This window comes from Zingiber officinale, chromosome 1A (genome assembly GCF_018446385.1).
Source record: "Zingiber officinale cultivar Zhangliang chromosome 1A, Zo_v1.1, whole genome shotgun sequence".
In the NCBI taxonomy this organism is placed as follows: Eukaryota; Viridiplantae; Streptophyta; class Magnoliopsida; order Zingiberales; family Zingiberaceae; genus Zingiber; species Zingiber officinale.
In genome coordinates, this window is record NC_055987.1 from 74,917,821 (window position 1) to 74,943,832 (window position 26,012).

General features: G+C 37.0%; 2 protein-coding genes across 2 annotated transcripts in view; one reads left to right on the forward strand and one right to left on the reverse strand.

The window, feature by feature from the left end:
- Positions 1 to 559: 559 nt before the first annotated feature.
- Positions 560 to 26,012, reverse strand: part of LOC122026303 (protein YIPF1 homolog) — a 48,779-nt gene continuing 23,326 nt past the window's right edge. The window contains exons 5-6 of the mRNA XM_042584975.1: positions 1,799 to 2,072; positions 560 to 880 (exon numbers count right to left, since the gene is read on the reverse strand). Of these exons, the coding sequence (XP_042440909.1) occupies positions 689 to 880; positions 1,799 to 2,072 (466 nt within the window). The 3' untranslated portion in view covers positions 560 to 688. The remainder of the gene's footprint in view (positions 881 to 1,798; positions 2,073 to 26,012) is intronic.
- LOC122026294 lies at positions 13,104 to 15,444 on the forward strand. Its single transcript, XM_042584965.1, has 2 exons — positions 13,104 to 15,180; positions 15,285 to 15,444. The coding sequence occupies exon 1, from the start codon at positions 13,260 to 13,262 to the stop codon at positions 14,976 to 14,978; it is 1,719 nt and encodes a 572-aa protein (XP_042440899.1). The 5' UTR covers positions 13,104 to 13,259; the 3' UTR covers positions 14,979 to 15,180; positions 15,285 to 15,444.

Genomic DNA, 26,012 nt, shown 5'->3' on the forward strand with positions numbered 1-26,012 from the left:
TATTGAGAGATTTAACATTAATTTCAATGGAACTTGATTCCTCGGAGGACTTAATTAGTTATTCTAACAGAAAGGGCTCATATTATTATTGCCAAATAGTTATACATATTAATATTCGTAATAGAAACTAATCGTATTTCCTGAAGTTCATTACAAATTATTATTAACTGAAAATAAAAAAAAGCACAACTCATATGTTATAATTCACTACAACAATTAAAAAGCTATACAAAGTCAAAAATTATTTGAAATTGTTGTGCAAGACGAATACGTTAATATTATGCAGATATTATTAGAATACTAATAGAAACTAAACTAGACTGCAGTTTGGTGAGTTTATACCGCAGATTTAAATTATTAGTGTTGCCAACTCCATTCCATAAGTTTAAAAAAAAACAAAAAAAAATCTATTTTGTAAAGATAAGCCCGGGATTATAGCATATTTTATTAACCGGACACACTCACCAAGTGAGAATGAGTCCAAAGAATAATTTCAGCCAAGCATACTACAAATATCAAGAGATTGTACGTTCAAAAATTCTGGAATTTGAACAAGTCATCAAGAATAATTAGCAGCATGCAAATCACCAGATGATTATACAATTGAAAATACAGTCCATGCGTCCATTACCCAGAATTCAAGTATTTAACTATAAACGCTCTGAAAAAGAACCTCAAGGCAAGTTTTCTATGCAAAGAAGAAAATTTTGATGAAAAGTGCTAAAGCAAATTGCAACGCCACGGCGCTGACAACAAGAAGCATCATATTACTCCCCTCGGTAGAAATCTTCAGGTTCAGATAGATGAACCAAGACGATGCAGAACCAGCGAGAATAATAATGATCCATCTAAAGATCTCCCAAGGAACAAGCAAGAACAACTAGTGGATAGTTCAAAAGAAACTCGTATCACTTATACTAGAGCTTTGAAAAGGAAAACCATCAAAAATTGCAAAAGAATAACAGTATAGTTATGTCATGCATTGAGATCCACCAAAATTGCACTTCAAACAAATGTCAGTTGTTAAAGACATGCTTTGCCCAAGAAAACATTAGTGTACATTCAATCAGATTCTAAGTGCGTAGCTATTGTCATTACTCTGAGCATGTAAAACAGTATATTAGCAGGCCTTTGTAGGTCTTCTATCAATCAAACGATATCAGAACATTATTATTTTACATTTACACAATCATATCCTAATTTTCCTACTTTAGCAAAGATTTCCAATGACAAGAAATTATCAGGTGGAGAATGGTTTAGCAAACTGAAGTGGCTTTGTCGCAGTCGATGTAAAAAGTATATGTTGGTTGGTGCTAGAGATGCAATAGATTGCTAGATGAAAAAATCCACAAAATGGAAACAATAAATTAGTGGTTGATAAAAGACCAAGATTCTTTCTTCGTTAGTTGCAGTCACACATTCATCATACATTCTCATAAGATAAAGAGAGGATAGCAATCAATAAACAAAAGCATTAAAGAAGATAATGGTTGAGAAAATATCAGCCAAGTATGACACTTGAATTAACACCATGAAAAGAAGCTCTATAGTCCATGCGAAGAAAGAGAGAGATATGTTGTTTTAACATGGATTTTCACAAATTTTGATACACGACAGTATAGTAAATGAAAAAAAAGAAACGACATCATCTTTACTTGCTTCAATAAGATGATTAATAAGAAGTCTAACCTTAATACCAGGGCTTGGCTGTTTCATGTCAAACCAAAGCAATATACAGTATGAACAATGAAAGATAAATTCAATTGTATGGATATGGAGAAAAGAAAGAATATCTTACTGAAGTGGGTATAAAGATGAACAAAGAGTAGCCCCACAAACACCAGAGACGCACTAGGCTTGCAGTAACTCCAAAGTACTGAAGCAAGAAGTAGAATGCAACTGGCACAACAACTGCATACCCATATATCACACATGCAGCCCAGTTTATATAATTGACATCAAATTCCCAATCAGCATCTTGTTCACTTTTTTTATGAATTAGATAACTGGCATAGTTTCCCAGGGCAGCAAGAATGAAGACCAATGTAGTAGAAATCCAAACAGGGCCATACCTGAAGTATTAGTTGCATGGTGAAACCATATACAACTCTCATAGCATATAATATAGAGCAAAGCCAATATGCTAAAGAAAAGATATATTTGTCAGATTGCTTTGGACAAAGAGTGCAATATTACGTATTAAAAAAAACCATTATTGCATGAATATTGAATTTGTTAATTCTAGATTCCATAATGCAAAACCAAGAAATTATTTTCTAAAAGTTTTAAAATTTATGTTACATTAGTAGGTTCTCCACTTTAACAAATGTTAATGGAAGTTCCAAGTAGGTAAATGTTGTATTTAGACAGTATAAAAAAATTTAAAGGTTCAAGTTACTTTGGATTTTTTTTTCCTTATTTGTAAATTGATTTATTTCATAAATCCTAAATGAAAATTTCCAACTTGGCAATTGTTCTATTTAGGAGCTTAGAAAGTGTTGGTACAGGTAAAAATAATTAAGTCTTTTTCCTAATTTGTTAATTGATTTATTTCATAATTTTAATGAAACCTTTAAGTATACAGGAAAATTAATTATATCCTTAATTGTTTTTTGGAAATGGATTGATAGAAATTTTTATATGGAAATGGATCTGCAGTGTTGTTGATCCATCAGTTGAGACAGTTAGTGTAGGGGATCGTGTGTTGTGAACGTTTAAGTTAGAAAATTTAAATTATTAAAAGCTAAATCGTTGTTTTCTAAGGCAAGGGTGAATCAGTGATGAAAGGAAAACGGGGAGAGAAAAACAATGGTTCATGCGAGTTTTAGTCAAGGCTAAGCAAAGATTTTCTAGGGAAAAAAAAAATACTAGAGGGGTTCTAATTTAAATTATGAGCCAGATTGGGGTATGGGTTTATTAGTGATGCTTGGGGCCCAAATAAAGAAAGAAGAGTTTAGTGCCCTAGGGGGAGAGGATGTGTGTGTGTGTGTGTGTGTGTGTGTGTGTGTTGGGGCAAGAGCCGATGGTGGCCGATTTTTGCTGGGGAGAGCTCGACGGCGACGCAACTCCCCTAGGTGTGAGAACTCCCGAAGGTAAGGCAAGTAGCTTCCCTTATAGTTAGGGGTGAGTGGTTTTGGTAGGCTAGCAGCAAATGTCGGCTACCATCTCTGCTTCAGTTTTGGAAATGTCGTTTGGTTTTCGGTGGATTTCTTTGCTCCTTTGCTTGGTTTTGATTCATCGGATTGGATTTGGGCATTGGCTAATTGATTATGTTTTCTCGCATTGTCTTATGGAGGAATTCTGTTTGCTAATTGGTGTTGAACAGAGGGGTTATTGGTGTTGGACAGAGGGGTTCGGATTTGATGAAATTCCTGGTTTCTCAAGCTAGTTGTGATAGTGGACAGATTCAGGAGGTTGTAAATGGTTTCCACATTGTTCATGTTCCTGTGAAAGTTCGGTATTGTTCTTGAAACAGTTTTGGTGGGGTGTTCTGCATTCGGTTTTGCTCTGGTGATGGTTTCAGTTCTTAGACTAGATTTTGGGTGGAAGTGTTATTGTTTTGTGTTAAGTTCTTGCTCTTTGTGACAGTGCTAAACTCTCGGATCAGTATGATGGAGTATACTTGTTCTATTTCGTGCTTTATCTCTTGGTGATGATTTCAGAATTTGGACAAAGGAAAAAGGGGTGATTCAGTTCGTAGTGTGTGTGACCCTTGAGTGGATGTAGGATTTCTGTTTCTTTCTGAACTGATTTGGAAATGGGGGTTGGGCTCATGATATTGTGCTTTACCTTTTTCTTTTGTCGTAGATTTGGGGCAGTTTTGATAGAATCCGAACATGTGTTGCTTAAGTAAATTGCTCCTCCATTATTTTCTTAAGATACTTAGATTGAATATGCATTGCTTGCAATTCCAAATGGATCACTGTATGAATGTGTATATGAACTATGCATAATTATGTATGTGTTTAGATATGTTTCAAATCATATTTTCTCCAAATGGTTAGCGAGATGAATATGGGCATGAGTGGTAACAGTACGGGATGGGTGTCATGGGATGAGCTCAAGGGAGGGTCCTTCTAAATATGAATGATAAAGAAATGTAGAATGGCTACAGATAGATGATTTATGCTCTCCTAGGAGGTGCCTCCCAACCAATCATGAACAATGACCAAATGAATGTGCTCTAATAGAGATTACCACTATTACATCATGTTTATCTTTTTATGCTATATTGAAGTTTCCTTTAGTGGAATCTACTTGCTGGGTCTGTGGCCTCACAATGTAAATGATATGGGTGGGAAAGATGGCATCGAGGATATGATAGGGAATATAGAGGTGGAGTAGCTAAGGAGATGAGGTGAAATGTACGACACTCTTTCCATCGAGGATATGATAGGGAACATAGAGGTGGAGTAGCTAAGGAGATGAGGTGAAATGTACGACACACTGTTCGGGGATCCTTAGTACTTGTTATACTATTCAGACTAATGAATTGTCATGTGGATTTAAGTTGGAAACTATTTGTTTGATTAATTTAGCAAGAGTTCATAACTGTCATTAGAACGGTATATGCCGGATTGTGGTTTAATTGTGATGCAAGTTTTTTTTTTTTTTGAGGTAATTGTGGTGTTACATATTTTGATGTCCTGGGTAAGAAAATGGGCTATTTCAGTTGGTATTAGAACGGTCGTTCCCAAGGGACAGTGTGTGCATGCAATCTCATCAAAGACTCGGATACTTCCACCTTCAAGTCTGTAAGATTTATCTACCCAAATTATAAACATGAATTTAATTATGTTTATGAATATACGTGAGGCAATGATATAAATATTTTGGATATATAGGGTATAGCGGCTAGAAGAAACAATGGCAAGGTTGGGGGTTAGAACAACCAGTTCTTGGTTGAACTTACTGCGCTCTTGCAAGAACAGAGTCGAATTCATGGGAACAAATTCAACAACTACTAAGAGAGAGAGCAAAGCTAGGTATTATACCTGATAGAATGATTAGGAGATATAGTATTTCCTTACTCTCAGGGGAGGAACTACACAGCAATAGTATGGTAAAGAACTGTAAAAAGCTAATGCAAAACCATACTGTGTATGCAAAATTTATTGTCCTTAAGTATGATAGAATTTGATGTGATCTTAGCGATGGACTGGTTGACTCAATATAAGGCTATCATCGATTTCAAACGACAGAATGTTAAGTTGAAATTACCAAGTAATGAGTCCATTGTTTTCAAGGCTACCTCAAAACCGAATTTACCATGTATCATTACAGCGTGTAAAGTCTAACGTATGATGAGTAAAGGGTGTGAGGGCTTCCTCGCCAACATCTCAGTTGACTCGAAGTCACGTAGACTGAGTCTGAGCAAAGTAGAAGTGGCTTGGGATTTTCCAAAGGTATTTCTAGATGACATTTCGAGATTGCCTCCAGTCAGGGAAGTGGAATTTGGGATTGAGCTAATATCGGGAGTTCAATGTCTAAAGCACCGTATATATTGGCACCTACAGAGATGAAGGAATTGAAAGGGTAGCTACAGGAGCTACTTAATAAGGGTTCTATCCGACCGAGTGTGTCCCCGTGGGGAGCACCGGTGCTGTTTGTCCACAAAAAGATGGGACAATGTGTTGGTGCATCGACTACTAAGAGCTAAATCGGGTCATAGTTAAGAATAAGTACTCTCTGCCCAAGATTGATGATTTGTTCGACCAAGGAGCAGCGGTATTCTCAAAAATTGACATACGAATAGGTTTCCATCAGTTGAAGGTGAAAGATGAGGGCGTCCCTAAAACCGCATTTAGAACTCGTTATGGCCACTACGAGTTTCTAGTTATGTCATTTGGGCTGACCAATGCTCCGGCAGAATGATAAGGCAATTGCCTATGCTATCGTACATGAGCAAAACTATCCCACACATGATCTAGAACTAGCGACAGTTGTCTTTGCTTTAAAAATTTACAGGTATTACCTTTATGGCGAACGTTGCAAGATCTTCACTGACCACAAAAACTTAAAATATTTCTTCACATAAAAGGAATTGAATATGAAGCAAAGTAGATGGCTAGAGTTGGTAAAGGACTATGACTGTGACATTACCTACCATTCAGGTAAGACTAATGTAGTGGCAGACGCTCTGAGTCGCAAGTCTGCGACGTTGTCGTAGTTGACAACCCAGCAACAATTGAATCAAAATTTCAACGGATGAGTCTGGAAGTGTTAAGACCAAATGAGCAGATTGGTTTGTCAACATTGGCAGTTACATCGAACCTACTTGACCAAATCTGGATGGGACAAGCATCAGATTAGCAACTGATAGAATAGAAACACATAGATGAAGCTAAAGGTAGTGCTACCTACACGACTGTTGATGGAATTGTGTGATACAAGGGTCATACATGGATGCCTAAGGCGGGTTCGCTCAGAGAAGACATTATGATTGAGGCACATACCACTCCGTACTCCGTTCACCCTAAAAATAAGAAATGTACAGAGATATGCAGCTATTGTATTGGTGGTCGAGCATAAAGAAGGGCATAGTCAAATTAGTTCATGAGTGCCTTGTTAGTAGATGAAGGTCGAACATCAGAGGTCAACTAAACTACTAAAACCGCTTCTAATTCCTACCTGGAAGTAGGAAGATATCGTTATGGATTTTGTGATGGGATTACCAACTTCACCAAGGGGATCAAATGTCATATGAGTTATTGTGGATAGACTGACAAAATAGGCACACTTTCTGCCGATAAACGCAACCTTCACTATGATACACTATGCAAAAATTTATATACAAGAGATTATTCGACTACATGGAATTCCAACCCAAATCGTGTCCGATTGAGATCTAAAATTTACCTCTAGACTCTAAGAAAGTTTACACCGCGGTTTAGGTACGAAGCTTGCTTTTAGTACTGCGTTCCACCCCCAGACAAATGGTCAATCCGAACGAGTCAATCAAATCCTTAAGGATATGCTCCAAGCTTGTGTGACCTGACTTTTAGGGATGTTGGGAGTCAAATTGCTCCTAGTGGAGTTTACTTACAACAACAGCTATCAAGCTACAATAGGTATAGCTCCGTATGAATCATTGTACAGGAGGAGATGCAGAACTTCGTTACATTAGGATGAGATAGGTGAGAGAGCAGTTCTGGGTCCAGTGACTAAGATTTGAGACAGAATGCAGACGGGGCAAAGTTGCCAAAAGAGTTATGTTGATCGACGGCGAAGAATATTGGAGTTTGAAGTGGGAGATTATGTTTTCCTTAAGGTGCCACCAATGAAAGGAGTGATGAGATTCGAGAAAAAGGAAAAACCCAGCCCCAAGTACATCGGTCCATTTGAGATTCTATACCGGATTGGAACTCGAGCATACTGAGTTGCCCTACCACTTAATCTATCGAGAGTTCACAATGTGTTCCACATTTCCATGCTTAGGAAGTATATCCCTAACCCTGCTCATGTGATTTGCCATGAACCGGTTCAGTAGACGCCAAATCTATCATATTAGGAAACGGCGATTCAAATCCTAAACAGACAAATCCGAAAATTAAGGAACAGAGCAATCAAAATGGTAAAGGTCTTATGAGGAAATCAGCTGACGGAGAAGGCTACATGGGAGACTAAGGGTAAGTCCAAAATTTCGAGGACAAAATTCTTTTAAGGAGAGGAGAGTTGTAAGGGCTTGCATGCTGTAAATGTTTAAGTTAGGAAATTTAAATTATAAAAGCTAAGTCATTGTTTTCTAAGGCAATGATGAATCAATGACGAAAGGTAAAAAAAAAAGAAACAATGGTTCATGCGAGTTTTATTCAAGGCTAAGCAAAGATTTTCTAGGAAAAAAAATACTAGAGGGGTTCTAATTTAAATTATGGGCCAGATTGGTGTCTGGATTTATTAGTGATACTTGAGGCCCAAATAAAGGAAAAAGGGGTTAGTGCCCTAAAGGGAGAGGAAGTGGGGAAAGGAGAGGGTGGTATCTGCAGGGGCAAGAGCCGACGGTAGACGATGTTTGTTGGGGAGAACTCGAAGGCGGCGCACCTCCTCCAAGCGTGAGGACTCTCGACGGCAAGGCAAGTAGCTTCCCTTGTAATTAGGGGTGGGTGTTTTTGATAGGCAAGAAGCAAGTGTCGGCTGTCATCTCTGCTTCTGCGCAAGGTTCGTTCAATTTCTGCTTCAGTTTTAGAAATGTCGTTTGGTTTTCGGTGAATTTCTTTGCTCCTTGCTTGGTTTTGATTCATCGGAATGGATTTGGGCGTTGGCTAATTGATTATGTTTTCTGGCGTTGTCTTCCATAGGTTTCTGTTTGCTGATTGGTGTTGGACAGAGGGGTTCGGATTTGAAGAAATTCCTGGTTTCTCAAGCTAGTTGTGATGCAGTGGACAGATTCAGGAGGTTGTAGATGGTTTCAACATTGTTCATGTTCCTGTGAAAGTTCGGTATTGTTCTTGAAACAGTTTTAGGTGGGGTGTTCTGCATTCGGTTTTGTTCTAGAGATGGTTTCGGTTCTTGGACCAGATTTTGGGTGAAAGTGTTATTGTTGTGTTAAGTTCTTGCTCTTTATGACGGTGTTGAACTCTCAGATCAGATACAATGGAGTATTCTTGTTCTATTTCGTGCTTTATCTCTTGGTGATGATTTCAGAATTTGGACAAAGGAAAAAGGGGTGATTCGGTTCATAGTGTGTATGACCCCTGAGTTGATGTAAGATTTCTATTTCTTTCTGAACTGATTTGGAAATGGGGGTTGGGTTCATGAAACTATGCTTTACCTTTTTCTTTTGTCGTAGATTTAGGGCGGTTTTTGATAGAATCCGAGCATGTGTTGCTAAAGTAAATTGCTCCTCCATTATTTTCTTAAGATACTTAGATTGAATATGCATTGCTTGTAATTCCAAAAAGATCGCTGTATGAATGTCAGTATATGAACTATGCATGTTTAGATACATTTCAAATCGTGTTTTCTCCAAATGGTTAGCTAGATGAATATGGACATGAGTGGTAACAATACGAGATGGGTGTCCTCGGATGAACTTCAAGGAAGGCCCTTCTAAATATGAATGATAAAGAAATGTATAATGGCTACAGGAAGATGATTTATGCTCTCCTAGGAGGTGCCTCCCAACCGATCATAAACAAAGACCAAATGAATGTGCTTTAATAGAAGTTACCAATATGGCATCATGTTTATCTTTTCATGCTATATTGAAGTTTCCTTTATTGTGAATGTAAAACCATGCCCAAAGTGGTTAGTATTTAATTCTTTTTAAGTTATGAATAATATTACCTTGAAATAGGGATAAGACCTAGCTCCATATTCCCTAGTTTTGTTTCTTTTTGTTGTGCTCTCGTGTTGTCATTCCTATTAAGTACCTACTGATGGAATCTACTTGTTGGGTTCATAGACTCACAATGTAAATGATACAGGTGGAAAAGATGGCACCGAGGATATGATAGGGAACGTGGAGGTGAAGTAGTTGAGGAGATGACGTGAAATGCACGACACACTGTCCAGGGGTCCTTAGTGCTTATTCTATTTAGACTTTTGAATTGTAATGTGGATTTGAGTTAGAAACTATTTGTCTGATTACTTTAGCAAGAATTCATAAAAGTGTCATTAGAATAGTATATGCCCAGGATTGTGGTTCAATTGTGATGCAAGTTATTTTTTTTAGGTAATTATGGTGTTACATATTTTGGTGTCTGGCTAAGGAATATGGGTTGTTTCAGTTAGTCATCTCGACAATGAGTGAATGACTCGAATCGGTGGAGCTCGATATGGCGACGTGGGCCTTTGTCCCGTTTATACTCTCGACACACCCTTTCAGTTATCGAGGTACCTCTTCGGGTAATAAACATACCCTTCTTGATATCGTCGTTACCAATTTAATCTTATTGGTTGTCTGAATTATCCCTTCAGTTATCGACACACCCCTTCGGGTAAGTTTATCCTATAGATAAGAGTATTAAGGTCAAGACGAAGACGATATTGCTCCGCTAAGGTGCTTCTGATATATCAGTATTTGTCTCCCAAGATACGACTTGCATCTCGAAATTGGAGCACTCCAAATTTCAAACTTTGTCGAACAATTGAAGCCTTGAAACTCGTAAGAGGAGAGAGAAGAGAACTCAAAAGGAGAATTCAAAACTTGAGAATTGAATGATTTGAATCAATGGAATGGGGTTCCTATTATAGGGATAAAGGGTTACTCCCAATAGGTGAAAGATTTCTTCCAAAAGGTAAAAAGACATGGATGTATCTTTTCACTTAAACATTTTCAATTATCATTCATGAATTCAATTGATTAATTTGATTAATTACTACTTAATCTATTGTAAATATTAATTAAATCAATTAATTAAAATCATAATTATGATTAATCTTTTAACCAATCAATTAATCAATCAATGAAATTAATTAAAATTCGCACATCTCAATAGTTCTGTATATGTGTTACCGTTCATGTAATCTCATCCATGAATCTAACTTGTATGCGAGTCAAACTTTCGTCCGATCATATCGGACCAACCCTTCACTAGACATTAATTTCTCATTGACTTGAGAAATTGATTTACGAGGGTCTACTCACGAAATAACCATCTTATCCCTATTAATTTATTGGTCATCAAAATCAATCTTTCAACAATCCCTTCCATAAATGAAAATTATGGATAAATTTCAAGTCCAAACAAGAGTTTCATCGAAAGACTATCGCATCAGGAAAAGTAGTTGTGGCTTTGAACCTTCTGGAGTGGAATACGATCGGATTTACTTGACTGTCCAATGAACTATATCTTGAATTGTTTAATCGTTGGTGCAAACCAAGACAATCATATCCACACAATAGCTTTTACCGGTTCTCTATCTTATCTGTTTTGGCCATGGATAAAGCTTGGAATTCATAACTGTTTCATTGAAATAGCTCGTCTTCACACTTATATGAAATATAGGAATCAATAAAAAATTTTATTCATCTTTTACTTATTTTACAAGTTGCACCTTTTGTCTTAAAAAATGAGTTGAAGTAATTACTCCTAGGTGCCTCGAATTTTGTAGCTTAGTTGTCCCTTTTAAACCATGATCTTGAAATCTCCGATCAACATGGTTAGGTTACCACTACTCGATTTAAATATTGAATTTTAGACTTATTCCCCTAAACATGCAGAATAATTGATCTCTCAATAGGCGTTTTCTTAACTAGATCCGCACAATTCTTCATATTCAATGAAAACTTCACCACTAGAGATCTACTACTTTAATGGTATTAAGTCATTTCAAGACTAACCATTTTACACTAGTGCTCTTTTCATAATTTTCTTATATATCATAATGTATCATATATATTGACACATATCGATGTATTTTATGTAATTAATTCTTTAGGCTCTCAATTTGGATATTTGTACTTTACCCAAATACCCCCACATTTATAGACTCCATTGGAAGGTTTAATGTATCATATATATTGTCACATATCAATGCATTTTATACAATTAATTCTTTGGGCCATCAATTTAGGTATTTATACCTTACCCAAATATCCCCACATTTGGAAGGTTTCTACCTTTCAATGACTTATAAAGATTTTTCATTTTTATCTCATTAAGACTTGTAGTTTGTTGAGAGGACAACTTCCCCCATAATTTTAGGATAAACCCAAAACTTATCAACATACCCTATATCATCTTCTCAATGTTTAGCCATAACATTGTTGAATTGAGGTGAATGGGATATAATTGATTATTGAATGTTGTTTTTTCTCGAGAAACATTCCTTAAACAATATCCTGCATTCTCTCCCTCAATCACCATAAATAATCTTGCTTAGTTGATATTTTTCAACTACATTTTTAGTGCTTTTAAACCATTTAAAGGATTTCAATCTTACTTAAAAGCAAGTATCCATAACTCCAATCTTCTGATTTCACCAAGTTAAAACTATGGTTTTCTAATCAGGATGATTTACTACGATTGCACTTGTTCTAAAAAAGCGTTCAATTTAGAAAACATGCATCACTTGGTCTTCCAATTTCACCGAGTTAGAGCAATGCTGACCAAGATTGCAATTATTCTGTAAGAGACTCAATTCAAGAAGTATATGTCCCTTGGTCTTCCAATCTTATCGAGTCAAAACTATGGTCGTTTGATTGGAATGCTGATCAGGATTATATTTACTCTTCGAGGGATGGTCTTCCAATCTCATCAAGTCATAGCTATAGTCATCTAATTAGAGTAATGCCCATGATTGCATTTAATCTTAAAGAGACACATGACTCAATTTCTTAGTCAATTGCAACACGTGATGCAATCCTTCAAACTCATCTATTTTGACCTCCATTTAGATCTCATTGAGTTAAACTCAAATCTAGCTTTTTGCCAAGTGGACTTGATCTTCTATTTGAAGACTTTCATTAGCCCTCTTTTTAGATAGTTTAAACCAGTGTATTCAATAGCGGCGAATAGCGCGCCACATAGCGCGCTATCGCGCGCTACGACCAACGAACGCTGCAGAGCGTTCGCTGAATCGCGATTGTCCCGAATAGCCCACACTATTCGGGACAAAAGCGTCGATAGCGCACATAGCGTGCGTTATCATGCCCTAGCGCCCCATAGCGGGCGCTAAAATTACAAATTGCTTACCAATAGCTAGGGCAAAGGTGAGTCGAATCGTGACTGTGGCAGAGGCGAAGGTAGGGCAGACTGCAGAGGCGACAGGCGGCGATCGGCGAGCAACGAGCGGCGAGCGGTGACCTTTGAGTGGTGGCGAGGGACAGCGATTGGAGGTAAGCTTTTCTCCTTCCTTTCGTTTTCTTCGTTTAGGTTTTCCTTCTCGTTTTTTTCTCGAAGGAGCAAAAACGATTTCGCGATTTCCAGAAGTCGAGCATCTGGATCGGTCGCTGGATCGATCCAGACCCTGGATCGATCGTTGGATCGATCCAGATCCTTTCTGTTCGATCCTGGAAGGATCTGGATCGATCTAGCGACTGATCCAGGGTCTGGATCGATCCAGCGATCGATCCAGATCCTTTCTGTTCGAACAGAAAGGATCTGGATCGGTCGCTGGATCGATCCAGATCCTTTCTGTTCGACCCTGGATCGATCGCTAGATCGATCCAATTCCTTGGATCGATGCAATGATCGATCCAGATGCCCTGGATTGATTTTTTTTTTTTTGCTGATTTGTTTCTAATTAATTAATTATTTATTCTGATTTTTTTCTTTTGTTTTTCTAGGATTTTGATTGTCTAGTTAGAATTTGCAATGTCTACGAATTTATCAAAAAAAGATAAAAAAGATATTGGTTGGAAGTATTGTTATCAAAATGAAGGGGAAATAGCTGTTCGGTACAAATTTTGTCATCATATATCGAATGGAGGGATTACTCGCTTGAAGAAACATTTAGCTCAAACTCATAAAGGGGTTGCACCTTGTGTTAGTGTTCCGGATGATATTAAGAAAGAAATTAGAGAATCACTTGACAAAATTAGAGCATCTAAAAGTAAACAAACTGAATTGTTACGAGAGATCGGTGAAGGTCCCCAAAGTATGAGTACGCAATCATCAAAAGTTGGAAGTGTAGGGGGAAATTCAATTGGATGTTCTGGTAGTGGTGAATCAAAAGGTAAAGGTACTCTTCATGGGTTTGTTAGTTCCGAACCTCGACAAACAACCCTAAATTCGACATACAAAAAAGATTTGTTGGTTGATGTGAAGCGTAGAATTGGTCGTTTTATTTACTCTGCCGCACTTCCGTTTAATGTTGTGAATGATCCTTATTGGTTGCCTATGGTTGAGGGCATTGCGGAATATGGAAGAGGGTTCAAACCTCCTTCAATGCATGAGTTAAGAACTTGGATACTTAAAGCTGAGGTTGATGGCATCAACCTAATATATGAGGAGCATAAAAAGGCATGGAAAAAATATGGATGCACTATTATGTCCGATGGTTGGACGGATGGAAAGAATAGAAGTTTGATCAATTTTTTAGTAAATAGTCCCGCCGGCACTTTCTTTTTGAAATCTATTAATACATCAGATTCTATTAAAAATGGGGAATTGATCTTTAAATATCTTAACGATATTGTTGATGAGGTGGGAGAGGAAAATGTAATTCAAATTGTCACGGATAATGCTTCGAATTGCATTAAGGCGGGGAAAAAAATTATGGAGACTAGACATAAAATTTGGTGGACACCTTGTGCGGCGCATTGCATTGATCTAATGTTGGAGGAAATTGCAAAGTTGAAGATTTTTTCTGACACAATTGAGCATGCTAAGATGGTTGTGAAGTTCCTTTATGGTCATGGGACTATACTTTCTTTGATGAGAAAGTATACAAACGGTAAAGAAATTCTCCGTCCCGCTGTTACTCGCTTTGCTACTTCATTTCTCACTCTTCAGAGTATGTATAAGGTTAAAAGGCCACTTGAACAAATGTTTGCTTCCGAAGATTGGGTTAGTTCACCACTATCTCAAACAACTCAGGGGAAGGTCGTGAAGAGAATTGTTATTAATGATCCCAACTTTTGGCCACATGTTGCATTTTGTGTTAAGAGTGTTGTTCCTCTTGTAAGTGTGTTAAGGGAAGTTGATTCGGAGGAGAGATCGGCCATGGGATATATTTATGAACTTATGGATAAGGCAAAAGAGACAATAAAATTTAATTGTGGGGGAGTTGACAGAAAATACAAACCCATTTGGAAAAAAATTGATTCACGATGGACTCCACAACTTCATCATCCTCTACACGCGGCCGGGTACTATTTGAATCCACAATTGTGTTATGAAGAAAGATTTTCTTATTGTGATGAAGTTAGAGATGGATTGTATACTTGCATGGATAGGATGTTGTCTTCTGATGATCGTCTTAAAGCAGACATCCAATTGGACTTATATAATAAAGCTGAAGGAGAATTTGGAACTCCAATAGCAAAACGAACAAGAATATTGCGAACTCCGGGTAAAATTTTCTTCTTGTAACCGTTCTTGTAAAATTATACTAGCATTCATATTTTAAAATTATATACATTCTTGTAATTTTTTTTAATGTTATTACTTATTAGTCTCGTGGTGGGAACGTTTTGGAAGTAAGACACCCGAGCTTACTACATTTGCAATTTGAGTGCTTGGTCTCACTTGTAGTGCTTCGGGATGTGAAAGAAATTGGAGCACTTTTGAATCGGTGAGTATTCTAAGTTTCTAACTCTACTTGAATTTTAATTGTTTTATAATTTTCATATCATTGTTTATTTATATATATATATGTTTTCTTTTTTGTAATATTAGATTCATACAAAAAAGAGAAATAGGCTTGAACATGCAAAGTTGAATGCGTTGGTGTTTGTGAAATATAACTTCAAGCTTAGGGAGAGAAGTATTAGGAGGAGAGACAAGATTGATCCCATTGTAGTTGATGAAATTAATTCAAATGATGAATGGATAACTGAGAAAGAAGGTCCAGTTCTCCCCGTAACTATTAAATGGCTTGAAGATGATGAATTATTTGAAAGTGATTCTATTGTGAGTGTGTCATCTGCTACCTTTGAAAGTCTTTTCGACTCAGATAAGCGAGTCGAAGATGTTAAGGATATAGTTGAAGTTCCTCCTACGAATTCAAAAAAAAGAGTTGCTGAAAATTCAAGTAAGCACTAAGCATATGCAAATTATTTATTTATATCTACTTCATCTATAATTGATTCTTAAATGTTGTATCTCTTATATAATAGGTGGAAGCAACGACAAACAAGCAAGGTTGAGTCTTGTTGATGTGGAAGATAATCATCTTGATGCTGAAAATTATGGAATAATTCCAACTTTTGATAGTGGAAATTTTCCAACCATAGACACTATTGATGATGATAGTGATATAGAGTTGGATGATACTGATTATTTTTAAGTTATGTTGTTTTAATTATAAGACTTTTTAAATTGTTGGTATGGGATATTTTGACATGTAATGAATTATTATGATTAATTTTAGGTTATGTTATTTTTATTTTACTTATATAAGTATATTTTATTTTTTAAAATTTAAACATTGACGTGCACGAAAAGCTTGCGCTATACGCTACGCTATTTACGCTACGCAATGACAAGACAAAAACGCTATGAACCAACGCTACGCGATTTAAAACACTGGTTTAAACTCATTATCCTCAACTTTATGATTTTAGTCAAATGATCACCACAAAGCCTTAATCATCATTGTTACATTATACCCATGGTATAATTTTGTTCTCTATCCTTTTAAGGCATGATTCTCACATAGGAAAAATTTATTCTTCCTTGTCAATAACTCTCCCATCGCTTAAAGTTCACTTTTAGATGCACTAGGACATCTTTTGATAGTCATCTTAAAACGTACATTTTTTTCAAGTAATACACTATAACACTCCGATCAAACGACCACGGCTTTGGCTTAACGAGATTGAAAAACCAAGGAATACATATTTCTTAAATCGAGTGTTTATCGAAGAGTAATAAAATCCCGATCAACAATCCAATCAGGTGAGCACAGCTTTGACTCAAGGAGATTGGAAGATCAATAGATGTATACTTCTTGAATCGAGTGTCTCTCGAAGAGCACATGATCAACACTCCGATCAAACGACCACAGTTTTGGCTCGATGAGATTGGAAGACCAATGGATGTATACTTCTTGGGTCGATTGTCTTTTAAAAAGTAATACAATCCTAGTCAGCACTCCAATCAGACAACCGCAGCTTTGGCTCAACGAGATTGGATGACCAAGGATGTATACTTCTTGAGTCGAGTATCTCTCGAAGAGTAAATACAATCCAAGTCAACACTCCGAACATACGATCACAGTTTTGGCTCAATGAGATTAGAAGACCAAGGAATGTATACTTCTTGAGTCGAGTGTCAATTGAATAGTAATGCAATCCTGATCAACACTTCAATCAGACGATCGTAGTTCAATCAGTGATGCATATTTTCTAGATTGAGTACTTTTGAGAACAAGTGCAATCTTAGTCATCTTCCTGATTAGACAACCACAGTTTTAACTTAGTGAAATCAAAATATTGGAGTTATGGAGACTTGCTTTTAAATAAGATTGAAGCATTTGAAGTGTTTTAAAAACACTAAAAATGTGGTTGGAAAAATCAACTAAGCAAGATCATCTAAGAGATAATGCAAGATATTACTCAAGGAATGTTTCTAGAGAAAGAACAACATTCAATAATCGATTATATCGTATTCATCTCAATCCAACAATGGTGCTTACACATTGAAAAGATGATAAAGGTTATATTGATAAGTTTAGGATTTATCTTAAAATTATGGGATGAAATTATCCTCTCAACAAACAAATAAGCCCTAATGAGAAAGAATGAAAAATCTTAATAAGGCATTGAAAGGTCAGGAACCTTCCAATGGAGCCTATAAATGTGGGGGTATTAGATATAAATACTCAAATTGAGAGCTTAAAGAATTAATTGTATAAAATACATCGATATGTGCCAATATATATGACACATTATGGCATCTAAGAAATAATGAGAAAGACACTAGTATAACATGGTAAATCTTGAAATGACTTAATACCATTAAAGCAGTAAAATACCATTAAAGCAGTAGAACTCTATTAGTGAAATTTCCATTGAATACATAGAAGTATACGAATTCGCTAGTTAAAAAAGGCCTACCAAGATATCAGATTGCATGACTAGGGGAATGAGTCTAAAACTTAACATTTAAATCGAATAGTAGTAACTCAATCTCAAGATCATGGTTCAAAAGGGACAACTAAGCTACAAGATTCGAGACACCTGAGTAATTACTCCAACTCATTCGTGGAGACAAAAGGTACAACCTGTAAAATGAGTAAACGATGAACAAAGTTCTTAATGATTCCTATATTATACCGCAAAGGGTATAATAGGGTATTACGGGATACTCTTAATAGAAGAGCACCTATATAAGTGTGAAAATAAGTCGCTTCAATGAAACACTTATGAATCCCAAACTTTGTCCATGGCTAAAACAGACACAATTGTAAATCAGCAAAAGCCTAGAGGGCTATTGTGTGGATATGATTGTCTTAGTTTACACCAACAGTTGAACAATTCAAGACATAGTTCATTGGACAACCAAGTAAATCCGATCGTATTCCACTACAGAAAGTTCAAAACCATAAGCTACCCCTCCTTATACGAGTCTTCCAATGAAACCCTTGTTTGAGACTTAAAACTTATTCATAATTTCCATTTATGTGAAGAATTGTTAGAAAATTAATTTTGGTAACCAATAAATTAAATAGGGATAAGACGGTTATTTTACGAGTAGACCATCTTAAACTAATTTCTCGAATAAATGAGAAATTAATGTTTAGTGAAGGTTTGATATGATATGATTCGACAAAAGTTTTGACTAACACACGAGTTAAGTTTATAGATGCAATTACATAAACGTTAATTCGAGTATACATGAATGTCAATCTATATGGAACTATTAAGAGGTATACATGAATGTCAATCAAAATACTCAAAACTCAAGTTGTAAATTCTCCTCTTAAGTTATCCTCTCTCTCCTCAAGAGTTTTAAGGATTCAAAAGTTTGTCAGAACTTGAAATTTGAAGTGCTCCTATTTCAAGACGCAAATCGTTGTATCTTGGGAGACGATTGCCAATAAACTATAAACACTTGGGCGGGCTAATATTTTAAGGAAAGAAAGTCTAGCCTTCACCTCGACCTTAATATTCTTATTTGTAGGGGTAACTTTACCCAAAGGAAGTGTCGATATCCGAAGGGATAACTCGACGACCAACGAGATTAAGTTGGTAACGACAATACCGAGAAAGGTAGTCTATTACCCAAAAGGGTGTCTTTATATCCGAAAGGGTATGTCGAGAGTTTAAATGGCACAAGGTCAACATCGCTATACCAAGCTCCACTGATTAGAGTCATCGACTCATCATCAAGATTACTAACCAGCCCCAACAATTAGATCGACGCCAAGTAGATCTATTTCCATATAAAAACTTCGAACAATTGTCGAAATTTTTTATATATAGATGGATCTACGGTGTTGATCCAATAGTTGGGCCCGGTTAGTCATCTTGATGATGAGTCAATGACTTGAACCGATGGAGATCGATATGACGACATGGACCTTGTTCCATCTATACGCTCGACACATCCTTTCAGTTATTGAGACACCCTTTCTGATAATAGACGTACCCTTCTTGGTATCGTCATTACCAACTTAATCTCGTCGGTCGTCGAGTTATCTCTTCGAATATTGACACATCCCCTTCGGGTAAGCTTATCCCACGGATAAAAGTATTAAGTTCGAGGTGAAGGTTAGGCCTTCTTTTCTTTAAACGATATTATCCCGTTCAAGTGCTTACGATTTATCAACAATCGTCTCCCAAGATACAGTGACTTGCGTCTCGAAATAGGGGCACTCTAAATTTCGAGCCCGGTCGAACTTTCGAAGCCTTAAAACTCTTAAGAGTGGAGAGAGAGGAGAGAGAAGAGAACTCAAAAGAAGAATTCACAACTTGACAATTGAGTGTATTGAATCAAAGGAATGGTGTTTCTTTTATAGGGATGAAGGGTCCCCAGGGCGTAACGCATACGATGGGCTCATGACATCTCTGGCGTAATGTCCAGGGTCAATTCTTAGGAACTGATGACCTCGGTTTACCCACCATGCACCTAACGTCTATGTACCTACATTTACCTCCCTTAATATCCCCGGGGTCGGCACTGGAGATCGTTAAGATAGCGGATCTACATTTTTTTTTAGGGATGAAGGGTTACTCCCAAGAGGTGAAAGGTTTCATGATTGGTTTACCACAACTGATCTCTTGGTAGGCCTTTTTTAACTAGCGGATCCTCATAATTCTCCATATTCAAATTTCACTACTAGGGATCTCTGTTGTAATGGTATTAAGTCATTTCAAGACTTACCATTTTATACTAGTGTCCTCCTCATAATTTCTTAGATATCATAATGTCGCATATATATTGGCATATATCAATGCATTTTATGTAATTAATTCTTTGAGCCCTAATTTAGGTATTTATACCCCCACATTTGTTGATTCACTCCCATATTTATAGACTTCATTAGAAGGTTCGTAACCTTTCAATACCTTATAGAGATTTTTTAAATTTTTATCTCACTAGGGCTTGTGGTTTGCCGAGAGGACAACTTCCCTCATAATTTTCAGGATAAATCCAAAATTTATCAACATATCTTTTATCACTAGTGTTGAATTGAGGTCAATGTCATATAGTTGATTATTGAATGTTGTTCTTCCTCAAGAAATATTGCTTAGGTAATATCATGCATTCTCTCCCTCAATCACCATAAATGAACTTTCTTTGTTAATTTTTCCAATCACATTTCAATTGTTTTTAAAACACTTCAAGGACCTAATCTTGCTTAAAAGCAAGTCACCATAACTCTCATCTTCTGACTTCACCAAGTTAAAAACTATGGTTGTCTAATCAAGATGATGACTAGATTGCACTTGTTTTTAAAAGTGTTCAATGTAGAAAATATGTATCGCTTTGGTCTTCTAATTTCATCGAGCTAGAGCTACGATCGTCTGATTAAAGTGTTGATCAGGATTGCATTAAATCTTCAAGAAACAAATGATTCAAGAAGTTGAGATCCTTCAGTCTTTCAATCTCATCGAGCCAAACTTTGATCGTTTGATCGAAGTGCTAACCAAGATTGTTTTTACTCTTCGACACTCGACTCAAGAAGTATACATCCTTTGGTCTTCCAGTCTCGTCGAGCCAAACTGTAGTCGTCTAATTGGAGTGCTGACCAAGATTGTATTATTCTTCGAGAGACACTCGACTCAAGAAGTATACATCCCTTAGTCTTTCAATCTCGTCGAATCAAACTATGGTCGTCTAATCAAAGTGCTAACCAGGATAGTATTTACTCTTCGAGAAACACTCGACTCAAAAAGTATACATCCCTTAGTCTTCCAATCTCATCAAGTCAAAACTTTGGTCGTTTGATCAAAGTGCTGACCAGGATGATATTTACTCTTCGAAAAACACTCCACTCAAGAAGTATGCATCCCTTGGTCTTTCAATCTCGTCGAGCTGAAGCTGCAGTGGTTTGATTGAAGTGCTGATCAGGATTGTATTACTCTTCAAGAGACACTCAACTCAAGAAGTATACATCCCTTGGTCATCCAATTTTGTCGAGTCATAGTTGTTGTTGTCTAATTGAAGTGTTGACCATGATTGCATTTATTCTTCTAGAGACAATTGACTCAATTTCTTAGTCAATTGTAACACATATGATACAATCCTTCTAACTCATTTATTTTGACCTCCACTTAGGTTTCATTATATTAGACTCAAATCTAGCTTTTAGCCAAGTGGTATTGATCTTTTATCTGAAATCTTTCATTAGCCCTCTTTTTAGATAGTTTAAACTCATATCCAATTTTAGTCAAATAACTCCCACAAAGCCTTGACCATTATTGTTACCGATGGTATAATTTTATCATCCAGCTTTTTAAGGCATGGTTCTCACATAAGAAAATTCATTTCTTCCTTGCCAATAACTCTCATCACTTAAGGTTCACTTTTAAATGCGCTAAAACATCTTTTGATAGTTAACCTTAAAAGGAACATTTTCTTCAAATAATACAATATCTTTTACTATCATTACTTAAAAACGATTACGGAGAAATTCTCCGATTTCTCTCCATTAAAAGTGGGACCCACAGTCACCATAACCGTCAATATCGTCTTAAGATTGTCAGAAATTATTATATGTAGATGGATATGTGGTGTTGATCCAACAATTGGCCCCGATTAGTCATCTCGACAATGAGTCGATGGCTCGAACCAGTGGAGCTGGATATGGCGATGTCTACCTTGTCCCATTTATACTCTCGACACATCCTTTTAGTTATTGAGACACCCTTTCGGGTAATAGACGTACCCTGACATGGATCTTGTCCTATTTATACTCTCGACGCATCCTTTCAATTATCGAGATACCCTTTCGGGTAATAGACGTATCCTTCTTGGTATCGTCATTACCGACTTAATTTTGTGGATCGTCAAGTTATCTATTCGAATATCGACACACCCCCTTTAGATAAGCTAATCCTTACGGATAAAAGTATTAAGTTCAAGGTGAATGCTAGGTCTTCTTTCCTTAAGACGATATTGCCCTGCCCAGGTGCTTACGATTTATCAACAATCGTCTTTCAAGATACGACTTGTGTCTCGAAATAGGAATACTCCAAATTTTGAACCCTATTGAACTTTTGAAACCTTGAAACTCTTAAGAAAGGAGAGAGAGGAGAGAACTCAAGAAGAGAATTCACAACTTGAGAATTGAATATATTGAATCAAAGAAATAAGATTCATTTTATTGGAATGAATGACCAAAATGTTTCTTCTAAAATGTGAAAAGACATGGAATACATCTTTTCACTTAAACATTTTCATTTATCATTAAATAATTCAATTGATTAAGTTGATTAATTATTTACTTAATTCATTGTAAATATTAACCAATCAATCAATTAATTAATATCACGATCATGATTAATCTTTTAATCAATCAATTAATCAATCAACGAAATTAATTATAATTTTACACCCCAATAATTCTGCATACTCGAGTAAGCGTTCATGTAATCTCATCCATGAATTCAACTCTCTGCGAGTGAAATATCTATCTGATCATATCAAATCATCCCTTCATTAGATATTAATTTTTTATTCACTCAGAGAAATTGGTTTACGTCGGTCTACTCATGAAATAGTCATCTTATCGCTATTAATTTATTGATCACCAAAATCAATTTTCTAACAATTAGTGTCTGTATGAATTTTTTACATGTAGATGGATATGTAGTGTTGATCCAACAATTAGGTCCGATTAGTCATCTCGACGATGATGACTCGAACCGGTGGAGTTTGGTATGGCAACGTGGACTTTGTCCCATTTATACTCTCGACACATCCTTTTGGTTATTGAGACTCCCTTTCGGATAATAGACGTATCCTTCTCGGTATCATCATTACCGACTTAATCTCGTCAGTAGTTATCTATTCGGATATTAACACACCCCCTTCAGGTAAGCTTATCCCAACGGATAAGAGTAGTAAGTTCGAGGTAAAGGCTGGACCTTCTTTCTTAAGACGATATAGTCCACCCAGGTGCTTACGGTTTATTGGCATTCGTTTCCCAAGATTAGGGCTGTAAACGAGCCGAGCTTTGGGGTGTTCAAGTTTGTTTGATAAGATAACCGAGCCGAGCCGAGCCGAGCTAAGTTTAAAATGAACCAACCTTTTCAAATGAGTGTTCAAGCTTGGCTTGGTTTATTTTTTATGAGCTTGAGCTTGTTTGAAGCTTGGCTTGAGCTTGGTTCATTTAGATGTTATCAAGCTCTCAATTCAAGCTTGGCTTGAGCTTGGTTTGAGCTTGGTTCATTTAAATGTTATCAAGCTCTCAATTCAAACTTGTTTGATTGTTTGAAGCTTTTAATTGTTTGATTGGGTATTAAGATTGATAATTTAAATTTATTTATTTTATTATTTATTTAGCATATTGAAAAGAGTTTTATTAATAAATATGGTTCATGAACATTGTTCAAGTTGTTCATGAACATTGTTCACGAACGTTAACGAGTTGAACACATATGTGTTCAAGCTTGTTTGTTTAGCTTAACGAGCTGTTCAAGCTTGTTTGTTTAGCTTAATCTTATGTTTATTGAACGAACATAAACAAGGTCTTACCAAGCCGAACACCAAGCTTGTTCATGAACGCTTAGTTCATTTACAGCCCTACCCAAGATACAACTGTTGGTACCCAAAGGTAGTTTTGATGTAATCAAATAAATTAAGTTAGGTCCTATTGTATTTAACCATGTGTCTAAGTGTGCAGGATTTCGAGCAAAAGATGCAGCTAGCAAGAAAGTCGGCACGGGAGAGAGCCGACGGGCTCAGTGCATCTGAGGGGCGAGGTGCTGCGGAAGAGTTCGCGGGCGGACGAGAAGAAGGCGCACGGCGTTTCCAATGGACGAGAAGTCGGAGCGGAAACTTGCTCCAGAAGGTCAAAAGTTGGGTTCGAGTAAGTCCTATTCCGGATGACCGAAATCAGCAAAGCTAGCGGAGGTGGAGCGGAAGACCCAGACCGATGCGAGCGGAACCAAAGGAGGTCGGGACCAAAAATTAGCAAAGGGTAGATTTTTGGCCTCGGGACGACCAGACCTGGTCGAGGCGCCCGAACTAGGGATGCCCGGACGAGTCTGGGATCCTGATTCTTAGTCATTTTGACGTAGCATTTGAACGTTGCGTCGGGGATAGAATTCTATCGCATTCCAGGCGCCGGGAACTCTTTAGATGCCCCGAGCAGCTCTGCTCCTAGAAACTAACAACAATAAGAATTACAAAGTAACAACACTTGTGCTTGAGTTTGTCTGAGTTTAGCTTTCTGATTATGTGCGTTCATTGCTGTAAAAGGCTTCTCCATCCAAAGGAGATTTTAAGTGCGTTTTTTCATCTGCCTTGGATTAACAACCTCCCCGGTTGTAATCAAGTAAATCTGTTGAGTCTCGTCTTTTTAGTTTATTATTATTTCTATGTTTATGCAAGTATTTTAATTAAGTTATAAGTTGAAGAAAAGTCATTTTATTTTGTTTTTGTCAAGGGGCTATTCACCCACCCCCCCTCTAGTCGCCTGCCAAGGGTCCTAACAAGTGGTATCAGAGCCAAGTTCGCTTCAGGAAGACTAACCGCCAAACGAAGCACGCGAGATGGCCGGACCAAGCATCTACCCACCAAAGTTCAAGGGGAAGTTCGCGAGCTGGAAAAAGCGAATGGAGGTATTTTTTAAAACTGATTTTGAATTGCTTTTAATAATGAAGTTCGGTTTTGTAGCACTCGAAGATAAGGAAGAATACCAGTGGACGAAGAAGGAGCAGACCGACTTTGTGGCAAACGACAAAGCAGTTCCATCTGCTGAGTGTCCTACTGCCACAAAAAGTCAAATGGATCGGCGCCTACAACTAAGCAAAGGAGCTTTGGGAGAAGTTTCTTGAGCTACACGAAGGGACGTCCGAAGCCAAGCTCACGAGACGAGATCTGCTAAGGAACCAACTGAGTAATATAAAATTGGAAGCAAACAAAACTATTGCACATCTTCACTCGAGAATGAAGGAACTAATCACCGGCCTCATGAATCTCAGAGAAAAGGTAAGCAACCGAGATTCACTAAGGTACGCACTTAATGCATTTCCTAGAACTACCGAGTGTGCATCATTAGTAGATGCTTACTATATATCTAAAGATTTAGAATCTGTCACCTTAAAAGAAATGTTTTCAAAATTTGAAGTCCATGAAACGAGATGTGCAGATTCGAAGGAGCCGAAGCACAATATTACCCTCAAGACAAAAGATGAATGATCTAGATTCAGAATCCTCTCTCGACGACGATGATGAAACGGCAATGATGGTAAGGCGATTTAAAAAATTATTTAAATTTAGAAAAACTAACCATCTACGGGGTAGAAAGAAAAGAAAAATAAAATGCTACCACTGCAATGAAGAAGGGCACGTTAAAGATAACTGCCCTAAGTCGAAGAACAAGGACAAGGGCAAGAACAAGAAGCATGTCCAATCTAACAAGTACAAAACGCTAAAAGCGACGTGGGACGAAACGTCGTCCAAATAGGAAATTGAAGTCATCGCCGAACTTGCATTAGTGGCAAGTCATCAAGAAGACGAAAACGAAGCAAGCTCGTCCAAAATGAACATCAAGAGCATCGATGACGAAGGAGCAACATCGGAAGAATGCAGAGTTCAGGGGGAGCTACGGACAACAGAATCGACAATGTAAGTCAGGTACGATCTCTGCCTCCCGATAAATTATTCAAGTTTGTTAAATTATTGTCAAAGGATTGTTATAAGATAGAAAAAGAAAACCAAGAGTTAAAATTAATTCTAGCCAAATCTTGTCCATCAGAAGAATTTGACAAAATAAAATTAAAAAATGAT

Excerpts from the sequence above, each read along its gene's own strand:
- LOC122026294 (XM_042584965.1), top strand. The coding sequence starts at position 13,260 with ATGTCTACGAATTTATCAAAAAAAGATAAAAAAGATATTGGTTGGAAG.